General features: G+C 40.6%; 1 protein-coding gene across 7 annotated transcripts in view; it reads left to right on the plus strand.

Moving 5' to 3' along the window:
• Positions 1-1,391: 1,391 nt before the first annotated feature.
• The window catches only part of mpp7a (MAGUK p55 scaffold protein 7a), a 63,131-nt gene continuing 44,338 nt past the window's right edge, over positions 1,392-20,184 (plus strand). For 6 of the 7 annotated variants that reach the window (XM_029842463.1, XM_029842464.1, XM_029842466.1 and 3 more), the window contains exons 1-2: positions 1,392-1,795; positions 17,346-17,416. In XM_029842463.1, coding sequence (XP_029698323.1) covers positions 1,734-1,795; positions 17,346-17,416 — 133 coding nt within the window. In that variant the 5' untranslated portion in view covers positions 1,392-1,733. Of the gene's footprint in view, positions 1,796-17,265; positions 17,417-20,184 lie in introns of all 7 variants that reach the window. The other variant, XM_029842470.1, reaches the window with a different exon arrangement.

The following is a 20,184-nucleotide window of genomic DNA, read 5'->3' on the forward strand; positions in this document are numbered from 1 at the left end:
GGACTGTAGGACACGGCACACCAACCTGTGGACTGCCTGGATTGATTACAAGGAAACCTATGATTCAATGCCGCACACATGGATACTGGAGTGCCTAAAGCTGTATAACATCAACAGGACACTAAGAGAGTTCATCCAGAACTCTATGAAGCTGTGGAACACAACTCTGGAGGCCAACTCAAAGCCAATTACGTGGGTGAGCACCAGATGTGGCATATACTGTATCAAGGAGATGCCCTGTCCCCCCTGCTGTTCTGCATAGGCCTAAACCCCCTCAGCCAGATCATCACCAAGAGTGGCTATGGGTACCAGTTCCAAAGTGGAACAACCGTCAGCCACATCCTCTACATGGATGACATCAAGCTGTATGCCAAGAACGAGCGTGACATCAACTCTCTGATTCACCTCACTAGGATCTACAGCAAGGACACACACACACACACACACACACACACACACACACACACACACACACACGTGTGTGTGTCCTCTGTGTGTGTGAGCGGAACGATAACTGATAGATATACCGGCTCGGACGTCAGGGAACCACCCGATGTCAAATTGGCTACGGGAACAAGGCAATCATGGAGCAGGGCAGAGAACGTGGTACTGATTTACATATATAAAAACCAGTTGTATTTTATTGCTGTTACGAGATCAGGTTGGATGGCATTGAAACCGTTGAATTTGAAATTCGTATTTTTAGTCTCTAAACCCGCTCGTATCATTTTAAGTAGGGAAAGCGAGTCAGTGTACATTTGCGTTTTCTCATCAAATTGCAAAATCAGCTAAATCATTTTAGCATTACATGCCGTTAAAAATTGCAAGCAGGAACACCTGCTAATTTGTTTATTGTTTTCATTATGTATAGTATGTTTTACTTTAGCGCAACTTGTTGCTTTTTGTGTTTTCTGCATGACCTGCAGATGGAGCGAACGAGCTGCACTTATTCTTTAATAGATATCAAAACATTTCTGCTCTCAGACTGATTAGTTTTCCTTCTTATATTCACAAAACTGCGTCACAGCGTATCTGACAGAATACGTTCTTCATTCGTTCTTAATAAATATTACATTCCATCAACTGATGTTGTGTTTAAGTTGCTTTGTTTGTTTTTGTTTTTACAAGCTCCATAGATTCGCGTACTTTTGCACATTTTTGCACAGTGACATCGCTTTATTGTTTTCCTTAACTTGACTACGGAATTTTTTTATTACATTTATAGACAGCTTTGTTTCGTTCTCTTTCCTCACTGATAGACATTTAATATTGATAGTGATCATATGAGATCATATGAGTGGCAATAGCAACAACCAATTAAAACCACGTTGCCAGCGGCCACGCCTTAATCTTGAAACGAACCAATGAACGCATAGGGCAGGGCTATTGTGAAAATCCCGAGCAACGCAGAGAATAGCTTTGTTTCATTGCATAGGCGCCCATCTAAGTAATTTTTAAATAAAGAATTTGTGAAAACAATTTTATTTGCACTTGAGAGCAGATGAAAACCATTCCGGTTGAGGTAACTCGTAACTAGTCTGGTCTGTGAACGAACAGTAGATACTGAAGACGGAGAAGAAATCAGCGCCTTGACAGGTCATTTTATCCGGTTTAGAGAGGGGCGACAGAGGCGTTAACAGCTGAAAAGGTAGCACGGTGGACACGCACCGAGGACGGGAAGGTTTCAGGAGACGTTCTGGCACTGATGAAGGGAAAATCAAACACAAGTGTGAATGGACAACTGGATTATTCTACAACCAACAAGGAACTATTCGACACCGACTTCTGAATCAAAGTAAGTAGCAGTATCTTGTGCCACAGCTCAGAAGTTTACTTCGCCAAAAGGGTACGTCTATAAAGACAGATGCTTCGCCATTGAACTTGAAAAGTAAAGTAGAAAAGCTCTCTAGTGCAGGTATTTACATAGCACAGAAAAAACTGGCAACTTTGTGTTGACGATAATGTGTAGCTAAATGCGACATATAAATGTAGCTGATTTAAGTGCGAATAATGTTTTCACTAATTGGGAACTTTGAGCTCGTATCTTTGGTATCTGACCAGACGCATTTACTTGTTAGAATGCTGGGAAAGACTAATGGGTGAACACATTAGCACTTTATTATATTCACAACTAAACTCTGCACTAGTTCACGCCTGAAACGTATACAGTAATATACTTATAAACATATAACGTCAAATTTCCTCGAGAAAGTCAGCTTCCTCAAACAGCCATACTAATCTAAATAAAAGCAATAATTATGTCATCCAGCCTACATTTTTTATGAATTTCATTAATGTGTTTGTGGATGGCTTGAGATATGCCTAATATTTTTAGTGATGTCCTGAATCAACATTGAACTAGAAACTTTGAGTGCTTTGGCAGGTTCAGGGTTGATGTTGAGTCATAATAACTTTTATACACTAAACAGGTTTAACATCGACAATTTAAAGGTTTGTTAAGTTACTGAACAAATAACAAGTGATCAGTCAAATGATTGTTTGCAGGCTTTATACAACCTGTAAATTACACTTGTCACAATTCCACCTGGGCAGATATTACAAAGATAATAAAAGATAATCAAAGAAATGTTCAGAAAAAAGTGCCTCTGTATTAATTGAAGGTGTGCATACGCATGTTGTCTGATTCATCCTTTTACTTCAGGGGTGGGGAACCCCCGGCCTCCGGGCCGTATACCATTTTGCATCCCTAGGTATGGCCCTCGGAGGACTTTATAAAAATTGAAATGGCCCTTGATATGAAAAAGGTTCCCCACCCCTGTTTTACTTACATAATAGAACCATGCTCGTCCACACAAGTTATATTCTTTAGTAATAAACAGGACTTGGATGCACAATTAACTCATTAGAAACGAGAAATGATCCCTTCTGTGACTAATATTGAAGGTGATGACATAGAAGCTGTTCACAATTATAAATAACTGGGTATTTTTATTATTGACAACTCCCTTGATTTTAACCTCATGTCGAGAAATAGTTGGGTTTTTTTTTTTGTTTTTTTGTTTTACCTCTTCTGGTCTATTTTTATTTTTACATTAGTACCTTAATTGTTCAGAGAAGTAATGGTTCTATTCCTCCTGGTCTCTATCTGCTGCTGTCTGCTCATATGCCCAAAACTAAACTGGGCAAAAGGGTATTGTCCGTCTCTATGGGTCTACCTGGCTGAACATGTTGATGAATGACTACAGACTTTATTTTACTGGGTGCGTCTAAATCTAAGTAGAGGTTGATTCCACAATCTGCCTAGTCTTCCTGGAGCTCTAGCAGTGAGAAAAAGGCTAAAGAAAACAGGGTTACCCTTTCCCCTCCATAGGCAGTATTTAAATGACCGTGAAATGAATCTCTGGAGAGATGACATTTATCCATTTTAGCAGAGTTGCTCTCTCTGGGAATGCCCCAGATCTCCTTTCAGATTTTGCCTGGATAGATGTTGTCAGATTATTTTCTTTTCAAAGCGATGGGATTCTCTAGGATAGCTAATTATGCCTCCAAATTATTACTGATATGTCTTAACCTTTGCATATCTATAACATTCTTTTCAATATTTTAAATTCAGAGTGGTTTTCTTGGACTGACTGCAGAAAGAGCATCTTTCCACTTTGCATACGTTTTGCATTTGATATTAATAAAATATATAACATGAAATATTAGTAATTATTGTTTGTCCAATGAATCATATTTATATTCTGTTATGTGTCAGCTGTGACTGGGAAAAGAACAGCAAATTATGCAGGTGTTGACCTTCTGTGACCGGAGAGGTTAGCTTATTAAAGGGTTTATGGTATTTACTGGTTGCCTCCCATTGGTGAGCATGTACAATGAAAAGCACCGGTCAGGGCACTCTTGGTCCAAATGAATGTTGATGTGAACAGTTTTCTGGTGAGGATGCAGCGCAGGATTTTGTCTCTTCAAAAAACTCTTCCACCAAGACTTGCTCTTTGCAGGCGTCACTGCACAGTTGGAACATTCAACCACAACTCCAGAATCTGCCAAGTCTTCCTGGAGGTCTTCTGCAATCAAATCACGAGTCCTGACTTGCTTTTCTACTAATACTAGAAGGAGTTCTCTGATATATTTCTCAGTTTTCCAGAACTTGCATTCCAAACTGAGGAAACGGGTACCTACAAACAACTTGATATCTTATTACATCGGTAATAATATAGGGGCCAATCAGAGTGCTCGGCAACTGCTTAGAGGAAGCCATAGCTGCTGCTGATGCTTGAGAAAATATTAGAGGAGTATGGGTATTTATAAAGGGTATTTATAAAGTTTCGAAATGTGCATTGCTTGGTCTTTCCTCATCATGATAAAAGCCATAATCCTTTTTTGTAGACAATTGTACATTCCTTAACTCCTAAACCTGAACATCTGACTGTAGCAGTGTGTTTGTTAGATGTTAAAGATGTGTTTCACTGTAGGCCGTGTGTTGACTGCTTGTAGCTCTGTCATGTGTATCCAAAGGAAGAAATCAGGGTAGAGTTGGAAGCAGAGGCTCAGACGATGGTTTGGCGTAGGAGGTTTGCTCTGTATTGGTTGTCTGAGCAGGTGTCTCCAGGCTGGAACTTTGCATAGTTTACATTCCCAGGGTTTTGTCCCTGGCATGGAGAATCACCAGCTAGAGGGAGGGAATGGTGGGAATGCTATCTGTGCAAAACCTCAACTCCCAGAATTCATCTGAGGAACCTGCTAAATGAGAGTCACCTCATTGCCACTTTGTACTGGCTGGAAACCCTTTCAGTAGTGGTGTTCATGACTGGGCCCAAAGCCAAGGGTTTGCTGCCACAAACTCTGGTCAGCAGCGCGGCTATTTTCTTGGAGTTTAAGGTTGGGCCAGATACAGTGGTTTAAGACTCTAATCCAAGCATTAGTGAGGATCCAGCTCATTCAAACACACAGCAAATTGTCCTGTCTGCCATACAAACAGTTTACAAGTAATTGTTTCAATATATTTTAGTGAATGATTTGTCTAAAATCTTACCCTGGGTTAAATAAATGGATCCTAATACAGGACAGGAGGTCTGCAGTGCTCTAGTCTGTGTGACAGCCAGGATTACCCATTTGGATCCTACATGCATGCATGCATTTCCTGTAAGCTCTCGGATCATTCATTCCCATCAGAATGCCGACTGTAAGTGAGTTCTCGGGCACTTCTTGAAGTGCTGAGTGCCTTCAGCTCAGGTCTCGAAGTGCTGACATTTTGAGGTGAACCTACATTACTAATAGCCACGTCTAAACTCGGCATCATATGAAATATGAATACAAGTATGCTATACCAGTTACTTAATTTAGTCATCTAAGTTTTGTTAGCAAAGCATGTCCAATGTTTTGCCTGAGGTCTTTAAAGTACATTTTACTGTGACTTTGACTTGATTTCAGTTGGAGATATTAAAGCAATCAAAGATTATCCTGTGCCTGGCAAGTTGGAATCTTTCGTAGCCAATTTGTCACGAGTTAGGTAAAGACTCTAGCCTTTCCTGTGGAGGCAAAGGTCTCACTTGACAAACTTATTTGTCAAATGTTTTATTCATAACAGTTTTCCACGCATCGCTCCTATCTCTGCTGGCTTCCCTTATGGCAGCCCTGTGAATAATTAAACATAGCTGGAAAGAAGAGAAACAACATTGAAAGTGGGAACTTTTCATACCACTGTCCAGCAAATCACAGCAGTGGATTTTTCTTCAAGTCATCTGTCTTAACTGACAGCATCAAATCTCTCACCATCAGCACCATGACATTTTGTTTGTTTTGCTTGTGTTATTGAGTGTGCGATGTGCTTGGTCACCATATACCTGTGATCCTGTGACATGTATTCCTTCCTTGATCTCCAAAGATGATCACAACTGTAATGTGATCATGTAGCACAAACTAAAGGGGCTGTCACTTATCTAGCGTAAAGGGAACACAGCCATGTTTTAAAGCACAAACCATCTGCTACATCCTTGTTGCTGTGTCAGCCTTTGCTTATATCGAATAACAAAATAGAGTACAGCACATTGTTACTGAAGTCACTTTGCAGAAGGAGTTATTGCAATTATAATTCTTTAATAAGGCTGTTGCATTTTTCATTAATTTTAATACCAAAGACATCTGGCTCTGTTCTTTTCTTATATATTAAAAAGAAAATGAAATTGACTTGAGTTTTATTTACATCTCTGGACATTGAACAGCAAATAAATAGTGCAACACATAAAATAAAAACATTGACAAACCAACAAGGTATAAACAGTAGTCTGAGCTCTGGTAGCAAAGGCCTCCAGATTACACAGGTTATACATGCTTGGCATTATTTCATGTAAAATGCATTTTGGTGTCTTTTCCATCCACATCTTTGTGCTTCAGGATGCTGTTATTGTCACTTATGAGACATCTCGGGGCTCAAGTAGCAAAGTGTGTTTTTCAATAATTTCACTCTCCATACATAATAAATTTATTCACTCTCATTTTTAGATCAATCTGTGATTTGAGTAATTTTTATTAACTTTAGTGGTCAAAAAAACTGTTTTTGCTATATGTAGAATATAATCATGTCTATTCTTGGTTAAATTGTTCCCCCAGATGACATGTCCACAATTATCTCATCTAATTGCATGTGATATTTTGTGAAACACTAAAACATTAAACCCATGTTCACCCAGATATACTCAAACCAATTTTCTCTCTGTACTCTGTACCTTCAGAGTACTGCTGAGGTACCCTTGAGGAAGGTATCAAACCCACAAATGCTCATATAGGGCCCTGCGATGAACTGGCGACTCATCCAGGGGTGGACCTGCCTTTGCCCATTGTGTACCCTCCCCGTGACCCCAGGGATAAAGTGGTTAAGAAGATGAGACAAGACAATTTTCTGTCCACGCGCTGTCCACGACAGCGCTCTCTGCTGTCAAGGCTGCGGTAAAAGTATTGGGAACAGTTAGATGACTTGTGTTGATTGAGGGTCTTGTTGGCTGTTCCTAGGAGCTTTTTACTTAAAGCAACATTGGGTTTCACAGGGTAAATCCCTCCTTTGTGTGTAGGATGTCTCAAGTGGAGTCAGTTGAGGCTGTGTGTACTAGTTTCTCTGTTTCCTCTTGCCTGCCACCTGCATCTGGCTAAATGCCCTCCATCAACCCTTGATGGAGGGCCCTTTTTTTGGCCTGTTAACAAGTCGTCAGCCCCTATTTGCCTCTCAACAAGCCTCATAATGTATAAATATTTGACACACAGGCATTCATTTATTCCCATATCTCTCACTGACTGTAATTATAGTTATTTAACCATAAATGACCTGTGTTTTATGTGTCCTGTTTATTCTTCAAGTTACTTTTAAACAACTGTTTTTGTTTTAAACATCTTTATTAACCACATTGACCTGCAGGTTTACAGTATTTTTAACTGATAGAAATGCCCAAAAGATGTATTTCTTCTTTAATCAACGACCGCACCGGAAATGCATAGGTCCCTCCTGGTTTTATTGATGATTTTACCATAATAAATGAGTATGAGTCTGGAAGTGGACTGTAGATGCTGCAAGATGCTACTATCAGCATAAAAGAACCAAGATTCACACAGTTATTTGGAAAACACCTTTCTCTTCTTCTTTCACTTAATTTTCCATTCTACTTCTGAATTGAGCAACACTAGATGAGACAAAGTAATTCTTTCTTTTAAAATTGTCCCTTATAGTGGCTGCATACTAATCTGAATAACCATCAACAGCTTCTGTCTTGGTCAGGGAAAGGCTGACACAGAGAAATGCTGTGAGATAGCAAACAAGGGTATGGAGGGTCACAGAGGGTGTTGACTGCAATGTTTGGCATCTGCTGCACAGAGGTCTATTGTGAACCAGTGGGTCATAACTGAACAGAGTGCTTCTTTACAGGGTAGAACTGGTGTTAAAAAAAACAACATTTATCAGTCTCTGATGGCATCGTATCAAACAGGAACACAACTTGCTCTTTCACATTAAGATTTCTTTTCATCTTAACCTTTCCTGTCAGATTTCAAAAGCTGGTTTTGTAGTGTGTTGCTCATGGGACAATGTTAAGTTCTATGGAAATGCTGCTAACTGTAAATGTGACCTGTTGATATTAAGTAATAAACTGCCTTTTTAACTGTTAGCATGGTTTGGTTTAGAGTGGTTTTTCATGACCTGTCTTGTTTCCACTGTGGTTTGCGCAGGTCAGCTGATTTCATGATTAATTTCAGTGGTAACGTCTTCAGCTATGTTAACAGTTCATGTCGTGCAACTGAATCATAGCAAGGCAGTGTGGCTTGTTAATAAGGTCAACAACAAAATAAAAGTCTGGGTGTGCACACAGACTAAGGTAGATTTTCCAGATTCTCAGTGTTAGTGTGATATAATTTTCACTGATGAAAGCATATACTCCCCTGCAAAATATGCAGGCCTTCTCAGCCAACCATGATGGTGTTTCCCAGAATATCTTATCTACAGTATAAAGAATGCAGAATGTGTCAGTGTGTTACAGAGGTATTTACTCCTTGCTCTCAAGAGGCTGATTTGAAATGTGTTTCTAAAGTTCTAAATATTCTCTATTATTTTGTGAGTGGCTTTTTCTTTTTGTAGTGTTGGTGAAAGTAGCTCCAGTCTAGTGACGAAAACCGGGTGGTTTGCATTTGCTCTGTGCAGTCCTTTGGGTTTCCAAAGTTAAAATTAAGAAAAGCATTTTATAATGAGATCATGGGGGGGGGGGGGGATAATAAATAAACATTTTTGTATTCACCCACTTCCTTAATAATAAAATATGAACATATTAATGTGATCACTTTTGGCACTACTGCTTACTACAATAAGTTGTGCAGGGAAGAACTTGATGTAGACTCAAGATGTAGTGAAAGGGTGTACCTGACCTATTTCATTATATATGATAATAGCATTCAATTCTTTGGATGTCACAATATTTACCAATATTATAGAAATTGGATTATCGGAGACATTTCAAAATTACATTTTATCAGATTAAATAAATTTGCAATTTGAAAATGCAGTGATGCTAATTCTATTTCATTTTAAATCAATTTTTCTCATATATATGGAAAGAAATTTGTAAGACCCCTTGATAATGTTTTGTTGTGTCACTGGCATCACACTCGTTGGCTGGTAAAATTGATTAAGTTGTTTATCTTAAGTTCTCTTATTTTCCTCTGGTACAGTGAAGATTGTATAAATAAAAATAATTATTTGTGCAGCCACAAACTGGCACAATCATGGCAGGTATGTGGGAGTGCCGAAAGCTGCAAGTGTGATTCTTTTAATCATCATTTTTCAAGACAAAGACCCAACCCCTCACTTATTTCCAAACCCTGGGAAAGTGGGTCCCAAGGTGTAAATTCAGTTATTAAGAGATTCAAGCGAGAATGATTGAAAGCTGAATAAAATGTTGTTGTTTTTTTTCATCTGGTCATCTGGAATGGTCAGCAGTAGGAGCAGTGATTAAAAGCTAGTTTGAATGGAATTGCAAACATTAATCTTCTGTGTTGTGAAGTCCCTTAAAGGCCATTTTCAGTGCACTGTTGAAGCATCATTTGAAGACCTGATAATATTTAAATGAGGTGAATCACATTAGAGTCTGGCATGCCCTTTGTCATTCTCAAATGAAGCATTGTACTTTACAATGCCCTTCAACTTCATACCTAATTTTGAGATTATCGTGTCCATTTAGTGTATAATTGGCTGAAGAAATGTGTTAATTGGCAGCTCTGTCAGCTACATAAAACAAGAGGCCTACTAAATCAGTAGAATGGCAAGGGAATCATTTGCCTTACTGCACTCTTTATCTCTGCCTCAAAACATTTTAGCATTAAGCAAAAGGAAGTGCTCCATTTACCTCCAGTTATAACCCTTTGTTATTCATTTGTTGATTTATTTCTTTCATCATAGTGTCTCTGTTAATATTATCGAGTAACTTTTCTGTTCTTTTCTGCATATAACACGAAGCGCAGAATTACTACTATAGACCCACAAAAGGGCTAATGATGGAGCATGCAGCATTCCTTTGTTTTCAGAGATGTTTGGTTGTCTGTCATAGTAGATTTGGACATAAATTATTAATGTTTGGAGCTACAAGTATCTAGGCACAGAGTTGCTCATAAAGAGTCTACAGGCATTACAAAGGCAAACTTTGGCTGTTATGGTGTTCTAAAAATCATCAAATTTAGAGAATAGGAAGTTTGTCTGATTTCTTTTTAATTATTGTGAGTTATCTAAAAGTCAGTTAGTGTGACTTGGAAAGGCATGGCAGAGTAATTGAAGAGTAATAATAACTCATCGTGCTGAGATTGAAAGAGTATTCCAACAGAAAGATTTCAGCATCTTATGAGCCTGGTAAGTGATCCACCATTTAAACAAATGCCAGCATACCCAGGTCAGCATCTTCCATCAAAGCCGCATGCCTTGGGTGGCTTTTTAACTTCCCATGTTAAGTTCCCAGTTAGAAGTAGTCTTTACAGCTCATATTAGCTTTTATTAAGTGAAATAGCTCCCAGTTTTGTGGGCACAGTTGTCTAATCCTAAATATTTATTTCTGTTTCTAAACAAGTGCTGGTTACATGTGTAATAAGAAAAAAGTGCAAAAAAACAATAAAGAAAATTGATATTTGTGTCATATTATGCTGCAAGTAGATTCTTGCTTTTACATGTTCTTTTGGCCCTGACAAGCAATGAGTGCTGCTGCATATTACCGTATTTTCTGGACTATATGTCGCTCCGGAGTTTAAGTCGCGCCAAAAAATGCATAATAAAGAAGAAAAACAAATATATAAGTCGCACTGGACTATAAGTCGCATTTTGGGGGGAAATTTATTTGATAAAATCCGAGAACAAGAACATACATTTCATCTTGAAAGGCAATTAGCATGGATTAGCAATAGGGTTATGGTATGTTAACATAACAAATTCAGCTACATGACCCACAACGAACTGAGTACGTGTCTGCTTTGTAAACGTAACATATTAAGTTATTCAGATAACTATAGCATAAAGAACATCCAAGCAAGTTTACCAAACAATCAAGTCTAACTCCATAGACGAAGCACCGCTTCTTCTTCTGCGTCGCTAAAGGAACTTGTTCCTCAGGTACACACGTCTAGAGCGCCCTCTTGTGGTTGTCTGTGAAAATGACGAACATGTGAAATTCTGTAATAATGTATTTATTTAAGTCGCTCCGGAGTACAAGTCGCACCCCCTGACAAACTATGGAGAAAGTGCGACTTATAGTCCGGAAAATACGGTACAAAGAATTAGAAACTTGACCAAAATGAACCTGAGTACCATGTTACTGTAATTACCGTATTTTCACGACTATAAGGCGCACCTAAAAGCCTAGAATTTTCTAAAAAATCTACGGTGCGCCTTTTAACCCGGAGCGCCTTTTGTATGGATTACGGTAATATTGGTTAATCGCGGCTACCGTAGTCAGTAGGCGTGGCCGAGGTAACAGCAGTAAATTCAGTCCCAAACCATTTCTGTCTGTAAAGACCCCAAAATGGCTCCTTGCAAGAGACGCGCTTACGACGCAGAGTTCAAACTGAAGGCTATCAGTCACGCAGTTGAACACGGAAATAGAGCAGCGGCAAGAGAATTTAACGTGAACGAATCAATAGTGCGGAAGTGGAGGAAGCAACAAGACGACCTGCGCCAGGTAAAGAAGACTTAACGGAGCTTCCGAGGAAACAAAGCAAGAAGTGGATTAACAAAGGAACTCCAGCCGCTAGATATTGGTGTCAACAGGGCATTCAAAGCTAGACTGCGAACTGCGTGGGAGCGGTGGATGACGAACGGCGAACACACGTTCACCAAGACGGGGAGACGGCGCCGAGCGTCATACGTCACTATCTGCCAGTGGATCGTAAATGCCTGGGCATCGACTGTGGTCCGAGCTTTCAGGAAGGCAGGGATTGTCACTGAAATGCCAGACAACACCAGCGACACCGACCCTGATGACGACTTTGACGAGACGGAGCCGGCCATGTTGGACGCCGTATTCGCACAACTGTTCAATTCGGACACCGAAGAAGAAGAATTCGAGGGATTCCTGGATGAGGAGTGAACTGATAAAGTGAGCTTTACGTGTTTCTTTTGTGTGTTCACAACTTAACAAGGCTGGTCATACTGTGAATATGGGCATTACCGTTTGAACAACGTTGTTATATTGCTATTGTTATATTGCTATTGCTATCGCTTTGCACTACTTTGAGAGTTCGAGTTACCGTATATTGTGTTTGCACTAACGTTTGATTTACCGCAACGGTACTACGTGATAAAAATGTTGCACTAAATCGAAGATTTATTAAACTCCACTATCCACTTGTGATAAAAATGTTGCACTGCCTGTTATAACTCGCTGTTATTAAATGAACTGTGTTACGCGAAAACACTACGTCACTCGGGAAAAATAATAAAACAGCTGTTTATTCATTTTGGGAGTGAATGGAGTTGTGAGAACGCCGGTTTGTATTCTATTAATAAAGTTTGACTGACTTATCTGACTGTTTTATTGACATTCCTTTTAGCGCAGCTCGATCTAGTGAATGCCTCATGAAACCACAGGCACTACGCAGTTTCTATGCTATGCGCCTTATAACACGGTGCGCCCTGTGTATGAAAATATTTCTAAAATAGGCCGTTAATTGAAGGTGCGCCCTATAATACGGTGCGCCTTGTGGTTGTGAAAATACGGTACTCTTACTGATTACAGGTTACTCTTTCACCTGCAACAAACTCCGAAGCTTTAATGGAATGCTTATGGCTTCTTATATATATTAATTGAAAGTGCTACGTATGGGCAACACAAAGAACTGGCCGCCTTTAGCCTGAGCTCCTTTTATAATTGGATTGAATTCATGTAATCGGGGAGTCATGTACCTGATTACCAAGTCTTATCCAAGAGAAAGTTTACAGGCTGGTGCCAATCGAGAGAAGAAAATAAGATGGATACAAACCCTGTCGCAAATGTTACAAACCCTATTGTTTTTTTACTGCGCGCTCTTTGTTTCAGCTGTGTGATTGAGCCAATTGTGCTTGTTGTGTATCTATGTGTATCAGCTGTTGGCTGCTGCATCATTAGGGTCACGGTCAGATCTTGGTCACCCTCTATATATGCTTCTTTGTGTTTGTGTCAGTGCAGGAAGGACATGACTTGTTTTATTTTCCAATCGGAAGAACATGAAGATTTGGTCATTATTTTCCAGTCCTGTTTTTTGCTTTTTTTTCTGTAGCCTGCATGAGTAGGGTGTGGCAGCTGTGGATTGTTTGTTGAGGTTAAACTCCAAAGGAAAATACCATGCTTCCCACTGTCCCAGGACCTGTGATGCAGATGAGCATGGAGATTTGGATTGCATTATCCCCTCCAGGACTTTTTGAATTCTTCTCCAACTGACTTTGTCAGTTCTGTATCAAGCTTAGGTCTCCCTTCCACTTCAGTTGTTACCTCATTCTTTCCTCAGATGTGTTTGTTGCACACTGCAATCATCCTTATTTCTTGTCAGCTGTATTCAGTGTTTACATCCGGCTATCTCGTTGTCCCTTTCTAAGTGCTTTAGGTAAAGTCATTCACCCCAGTAATAACTGGTCAGGATGTAGGTTACCAAGCAACACAGACATTTTGAAGGGCTTCCAGATTAGAGAGGCTTACAGCTACCTGCTGTTTCCCTCTCTCACTCTCTGTATCTTTATCTCTCTCTCCTCTTTGTGCCTCACATTGGAGGCACTTTTGCTATTCACTGCCCTTTCATCTGAAAATCCGTTGTTTAATTAATCTTTGTCCATGTACCCTTGCGTGGCGCATTTGCGTAAAATATTACAGGTGCAGCCTCTCCTCGGAAATAAAATATAAACGAACATCCAAACAAGCCCTTGAAGGGGTCAAGTGAAGTAAGTAAAGCGCTCAGACAAATTACATATTCGATTAAGGTAAGTATTTTGCACCAATATATTGCTGATTCCAATCGATCCACCCATTTCATCATGTATCATCCCTTCTCTTATTTTTGTTAACAGTTCATATCCAGGATTAGCTGGATTAGCCTGCATACAAAGTGTGTGTGCGTGTGTGTGTATGTTTGTGTTTGTGTGTGTGTGCGTGAGAGAGAGAGAGAGAGATAGACTGGAATATCTGAATGGTGAATGATAGTGACTGTGGCCTCACTAGTCAGAAAGAAACAAAAAGAGCTGTTGTTTCTTTGTGGGAAATAGAGAGCAAAAATGGGATGAGAACAAAGAGGTGTGAGTACAAGGATGTTGTTGAGAGTGCAGTAGCGGTGCACATCTCACGTGTATTCATTGTCCTTATGCATTTGTCACTTATGCAGGCCCAAGCTAACAGGCTAAAACATCTACCCTGCCTCAGAAATTCATCAAAGTGAGGTAGAATGAATAATTTCTGATTTAAAGGGGGGGGGGGGGGGGAAGATTTAGGCCAGTATTTTTCCAATTTATTTAATTGTTTTTCTCCCCCTTCTGTTTTAAATCTGATTTAATCTCAAGATTTTATTAAAGTCCAATGAAAACATTTTTGCATTGTAATTCTTTTTGGGGGAATATTGCATTTCTCAATTAACTGCATGTGATCTTATAAGGTAATTAGATATTACATACATGAATAATTTTATTGTTGAAATTTGTATTTAAAACGGAACTGTGAGGGCACAATGAGGTCCTGGATTGGAACACAGGAGTGCATGTTTACAGGCACTGCAAGTTATATAGCACACAAAGATGCACAAATCAGTATGCAAACAAAACAAAGATGGAGACAATGGCTGTTTCCGAAACCACCCCCTATACCCTACATAGTACACTCAATAGTGTGGATGCTATTTTGAAATAGTGTCCGAATTGTTAATGAGCATCGCTGTACCCTATCGAGTGCACTCAATGTATCCCACAATGAACTGCGAAAAGTAGTGTACAAGCGAGCACCCGGGCTGTTTCCGAAACCACACACTCGTTTAGAGTGTCAAGGGACAAGGGACACTAATTATTTTAGGTAATAAGTAATTATAATATAATAATAATAAATAATAATAATAATAAGTAATTATTATTGTATTGACATTAATATTTCATTTTATTATATAAAGTTCATTATAGGGTAAAATATTGCATTTTCATAAAATGTCTGCTGAATGTATTTTTGATGGGTTAAAATAATTAAATGGACCTGGCCAGTTTTCCCGGCGACCGGTTCGTAATTATTATGCGACACCATGTCGTCACTTTACGTGCGCCGTAAATGACACCGTTGTCCGAATACTCATTTGAATTTGAGTGCACTACGTAGTTCACTTAATCCATGTCGCCCTTGTAGTGAGTAGTGAATAGGGAACGAGTGTGTGGTTTCGGAAACAGCCAATGTCTGGTCCTCTGAACTTGCCTGTCTTCCTCTGCTGCGCCTGAGGACATTAAAAAAGAGATGAGTTCTCTATCTAGTGGCCATGTGCTGTCACTACATTTCAAAAGGCATCCACAACATTTACACACCAAGGGATCTGTTTTCAAGGGCAAGAAAAAATAAAATAATTAAATAAGAATACTTCTCATACCTTTGTATATTGGCTTTAAATTCAATTCTGCATATATAAGTATTCTTGGAAGCAATGGGGGAAAAGCAGAACAACAAGCTTAAAACGGTTCACTTTCACAATAAAAAACAGACTAAGAAGAACTGCAAAGTCTCTTTGATGTTCATACATTTTGAAGAAGTTTGTTTACATATGAGTTGTAGCGTGACATTAGAAGCAGGCGGGGCTTTGTGACATTTTAAGCAGGAAATGAAACTGGAGTTTCTAGTCTGGTCAGGTGAGGCGATACACCTAGAAGGCAAGTGTCATTCGGTCACAATGCTGTAGAACTGTCGCAATTGCATTGCATGTTGATCCGTTTGAGTGGTGTGTCGTGGTAAGTGTAGATGTAACTTTTGTCCTACCTGGCTGTTTTTTGTCTCTTTTTCATTCACGCGTTCATTATGTTTTGAACCAGCCCTCATTGTTCTTTCCACAATGAATACTTTTATTGAACTTTTATGGATTTTACAAAAAAAGTATCTTTGACTCTGACATTTGTACCCTAAACAGACATAGAAAAGTAGAATTGTGTGTATCTGTAATTTACTATACTGTTGTAAAAGCACATCTCAACAGACCAGACCACACTTTCATTGTAGTCTTCTGCAAAACATAATAGACTATACAAAACACAGACTATAGTGTGCCAACGTTTTTACCAGTAAATTTCCATATGCATTGTGTTTGTTGGTTCATCTCTTTGTGCTGCTTTGTGATGAGTCTTGAAAATGATTCTGTTGTTTTAATGATCAATTTACCATCTCTGAAAATTTGTACAGCACACACCTGAAAACAGTCACAACCCAGCCCTGCCAACATCATGCTCTTTGTGTTTAGTAGTAATCAGTGTAGTGAAATTTTGCTAGAGGAGTGTTGAAGCACAGGAGGAACAAAAAGGGTAAATACTATACTGGCATTGGAAGGATTTTCTTTTTTAACATTTCATAATGTAATTTATATAGATAAATAATTTTTTCCTTTGATACACTTGGATATGCTGCAATTGTATTAATGATGGTCATGTAACTAACATGGGACAGCTGAGGAGTTTGACTGGTACTTCCAAAAAGCATAACTATTAAATCAAGTTTATTTTACTCCATTCTTTATATACCTCCTTCTGCACCTTCCCTTCCTCTGTCTTCAGCCTCTCCAATCAATCAATCAATCAATCTTTATTTATATAGCGTCTGTTACAATCAAAATTGTTTCTAGGCGCTTTACAGAATCCCAGGGCCTGACCCCCAACAAGCAACAGTGGCAAGGAAAAACTCCCCTTTAACAGGAAGAAACCTTGAGTGTTATGTTTTATCCGCATCGGGTCTTGAACCGAGAACCCTCCGATTCTCAGCCCAGTCCTTAACAGACTGAGCCAGGTCTTAAAAACAAGACATTTCATCTAGTCTTAAAAACATTGCATTTATGGTGGTTTCAGGGACATGGTGGTCTTGGAGATCTGTTCCCACGAAGAGTATTTGTATCATTTCGGTATTCCCATTACACATTTGTGTCGCTTATTTCATGCTGCTCTGCCCACTGAAGGTAGATTCACTGCAGAAGAAAATGTCAAAGAGCTGTGTTTTTCCTCGTGAGCAGCGTTATTAGGTGGACAACGATCCCATGGCTCAAACCAATATAGATAGTATGAAACCTAGTGTTGATAAGTGCTAAAACCTGGTTTTCTTGCAGGGTTCAATGACATAAAGCCTGTCCGTAGATTGAGCTGGTTCTTCAGTAGAGCTCTGACTCCCTCTTACCATTTTCCCCAGCCTGAGGGACACCAGGGAACAGCTGACAGGAGTCATGCCTGCTTTGGCCACAGGAACCGGCTATGAGCCAGGTAAAAAAGTACAATTTAATTCAAAAGTACAATGTAGCAAAATAGTTTCATTTCTTTTAAGGACATTTATACATCACCCACAAATGCACACTCAGAGAGAAAGTAATTTGTTGTTTTAAAACTAATACACTGTATTTTAATTTAAGCCATTTATACATTGCTAATCATTTGTGTAAGTTGCAGTGGTCTCTCCGACTGTCCCATGGGCCAGATACATTTGGTATAACCTGGTTGTCTACTGTTGATATGTACTGGAGAGCTTTAAATCTCCTATATGTTAATCTGGCAAAGTCATACAACTGCACAACATTTTGCCAAATAGCTCATGTGTAGTCACTTATGACTGCATCATTATAGTTGGTCTCAGTTTTGGATGGAAACATTGATGCTTTCACTCACTTTCGCTTGGCTGTTCAGTTTGTTTCAGCTCTCAGGGATCTGCAGACAATTCTTTTCAGTCCACTTCTCCACTTTTGGCTGGTACTCCACAATTTATTAAATGATCCAAAGATGTGCGTTCTCAGTCTGTGACTAGCCAGACAACCACAATTTCCTACTTTTGAGTCAATCTGAGGTATACTAGATATGGGTTGGCTGCTGCAGAATATGTCCTTAGTTTATCATAAATATTATGTAACATCAAACAGCAAAAATGCCCTGATGGAGTCTAGTACACTGAACAAGAAAGTAAAAATGTCAGTGTGAGAGGTTGTTTAGTTTTCATCCTTGCACTTCTGTACATTACTTAGTGCTGTAATAGTATTTCATGTTTTAGTTTTTATATAGGATATATTTCTTATTTTCATTAATCACTCTGTAGGCCTATGCATACAAAGAGGTCACAGTGGTCAGTTTCTCTGTACAAGAAGAAGGCCCCTGTCCTCCCCTCCTTTCCTGAGACCTATTTTGGTCTCTTGCCCAACATCATGCTGGTCTTGTCTCTGGGCTCGTCCAGTTCTTACCACAACAAAACCCAGTGGTCTATTACAACACATTGCCAAGTCTTCTACACACAGCCACCACATATGAAAATCCAGACAAGTCAGGCCAAAACAAACCTCTTGTGCAGAGGCAGCCTGTTATCACCCGCACAGTGAATAAATGGTCCGAAGAAGCCGAGGAGGCCCTGAAAGACTGTTTCAACACAACCCTGTGGGATGTATTCAGCGACGCCCATGGGGAGGACCTTGACAACCTCACCAACTGCATCACGGACTATATTAACTTTAGTGTGGACAACACCGTACCCACCAGGACTGTACGGAGTTTCTCCAACAGCAAGCCCTGGATCACCCCAGACATAAAGGCCCTCCTGAAGGAGAAGAAGAGGACTTTTGTGTCTGGAGACAAGGAGGAGCTGAAGACTGTGCAGAGGGAACTGAGGAGGAAGATCAGACAGGAGAGGGACAACTACAGGAGGAAGATGGAAAACCAGCTGCAACAGAACAACATCTGTGGCGTATGGAAGGGACTGAAGACCATCTCGGGCTTCAAGGAGCAGAAGTCCCAACCTGTGGGTGACCGGGGGTGGACTAACGACCTGAACTTGCTTTTCAATAGATTAGGTACCCACCCCTCCCCCAGCCCAGTCTCCTCTGCTGCTACCCCCGCCACTGTCTGTGCCCCCAATAGACTGTTCCTCCTGTCCCCCCTCCCCCTCTCTCATGACGTTCAGCTCACACATTCCCGACACTTCACACTCTGGCCCATGCCCATCCCCCCCGCCAACACCTCCCTGCTCCAGCCTGTCCCTCACACCACACCAGGTGAGGAAGGCCCTGAAGAAGAACAGGGCCAGGAAAGCGACGGGTCCGGATGGCATCAGCTCCAGGCTCCTGAAGTCCTGCGCAGACCAGCTGTGTGGGATCTTCAGTTACACGTTCAACCTGAGCTTGAAGCTGGGGAGAGTGCCACAGCTGTGGAAGACATCCTGCATCGTCCCAGTGCCGAAGACACCGCACCCCAAGGAGCTCAACAACTACAGGACGGTGGCTCTGACGTCTCATCTAATGAAGACGCTGGAGAGACTCATCCTCGCCCAACTACACCCACTGGTAAGCTCCTTCATGGACCCATTGCAGTTCGCCTACCAGCCGAGCATCGGGGTGGACGATGCTGTCATCTACCTCCTTCACACCTCCCTCACTCACCTGGAGAAGGCTGGAAGCACTGTGAGGATCATGTTTTTTGATTTCTCCAGTGCATTCAACACCATCCAGCCCAGGCTGCTGGGGGACAAGCTGCAGGTAGCTGGGGTGGATCACCACCTCACAACATGGATTCTGGACTACCTCACACAAAGACCACAGTTTGTGAGGGTGAAGGGCTCCGAGTCAGATTGGCTTTTCTGCAGCACTGGTGTCCCGCAGGGAACAGTTCTGGCTCCTTTCCTGTTCACCCTCTACACCGCGGACTTTTCACACAGTACATCTTCATGTCACCTCCAGAAGTTCTCTGACGACTCTGCTGCTGTCGGCCTCATCACTGATGGGAACGATACGGAGTACAGAGAACTTATTCAGGACTTTGTGGACTGGAGCCTGCGGAACAACCTCCAGATCAACGCTGGCAAAACCAAGGAGCTGGTGGTGGATTTCCGCAGGCGTAACAACCCCCCCGCCTGCACCAGTGAACATCCTGGGAACGGATGTTAACGTGGTGGAGTCACAGTAGTGTAGTACCTGGGTGTTCACTTAAACAATAACCTGGACTGGACACACAACACAGACGCCCTTGTCAAGAAGGGCAACAGCAGACTGTTCCTGCTC

This window comes from Takifugu rubripes, chromosome 10 (assembly GCF_901000725.2).
Source record: "Takifugu rubripes chromosome 10, fTakRub1.2, whole genome shotgun sequence".
NCBI classification, from domain to species: Eukaryota; Metazoa; Chordata; class Actinopteri; order Tetraodontiformes; family Tetraodontidae; genus Takifugu; species Takifugu rubripes.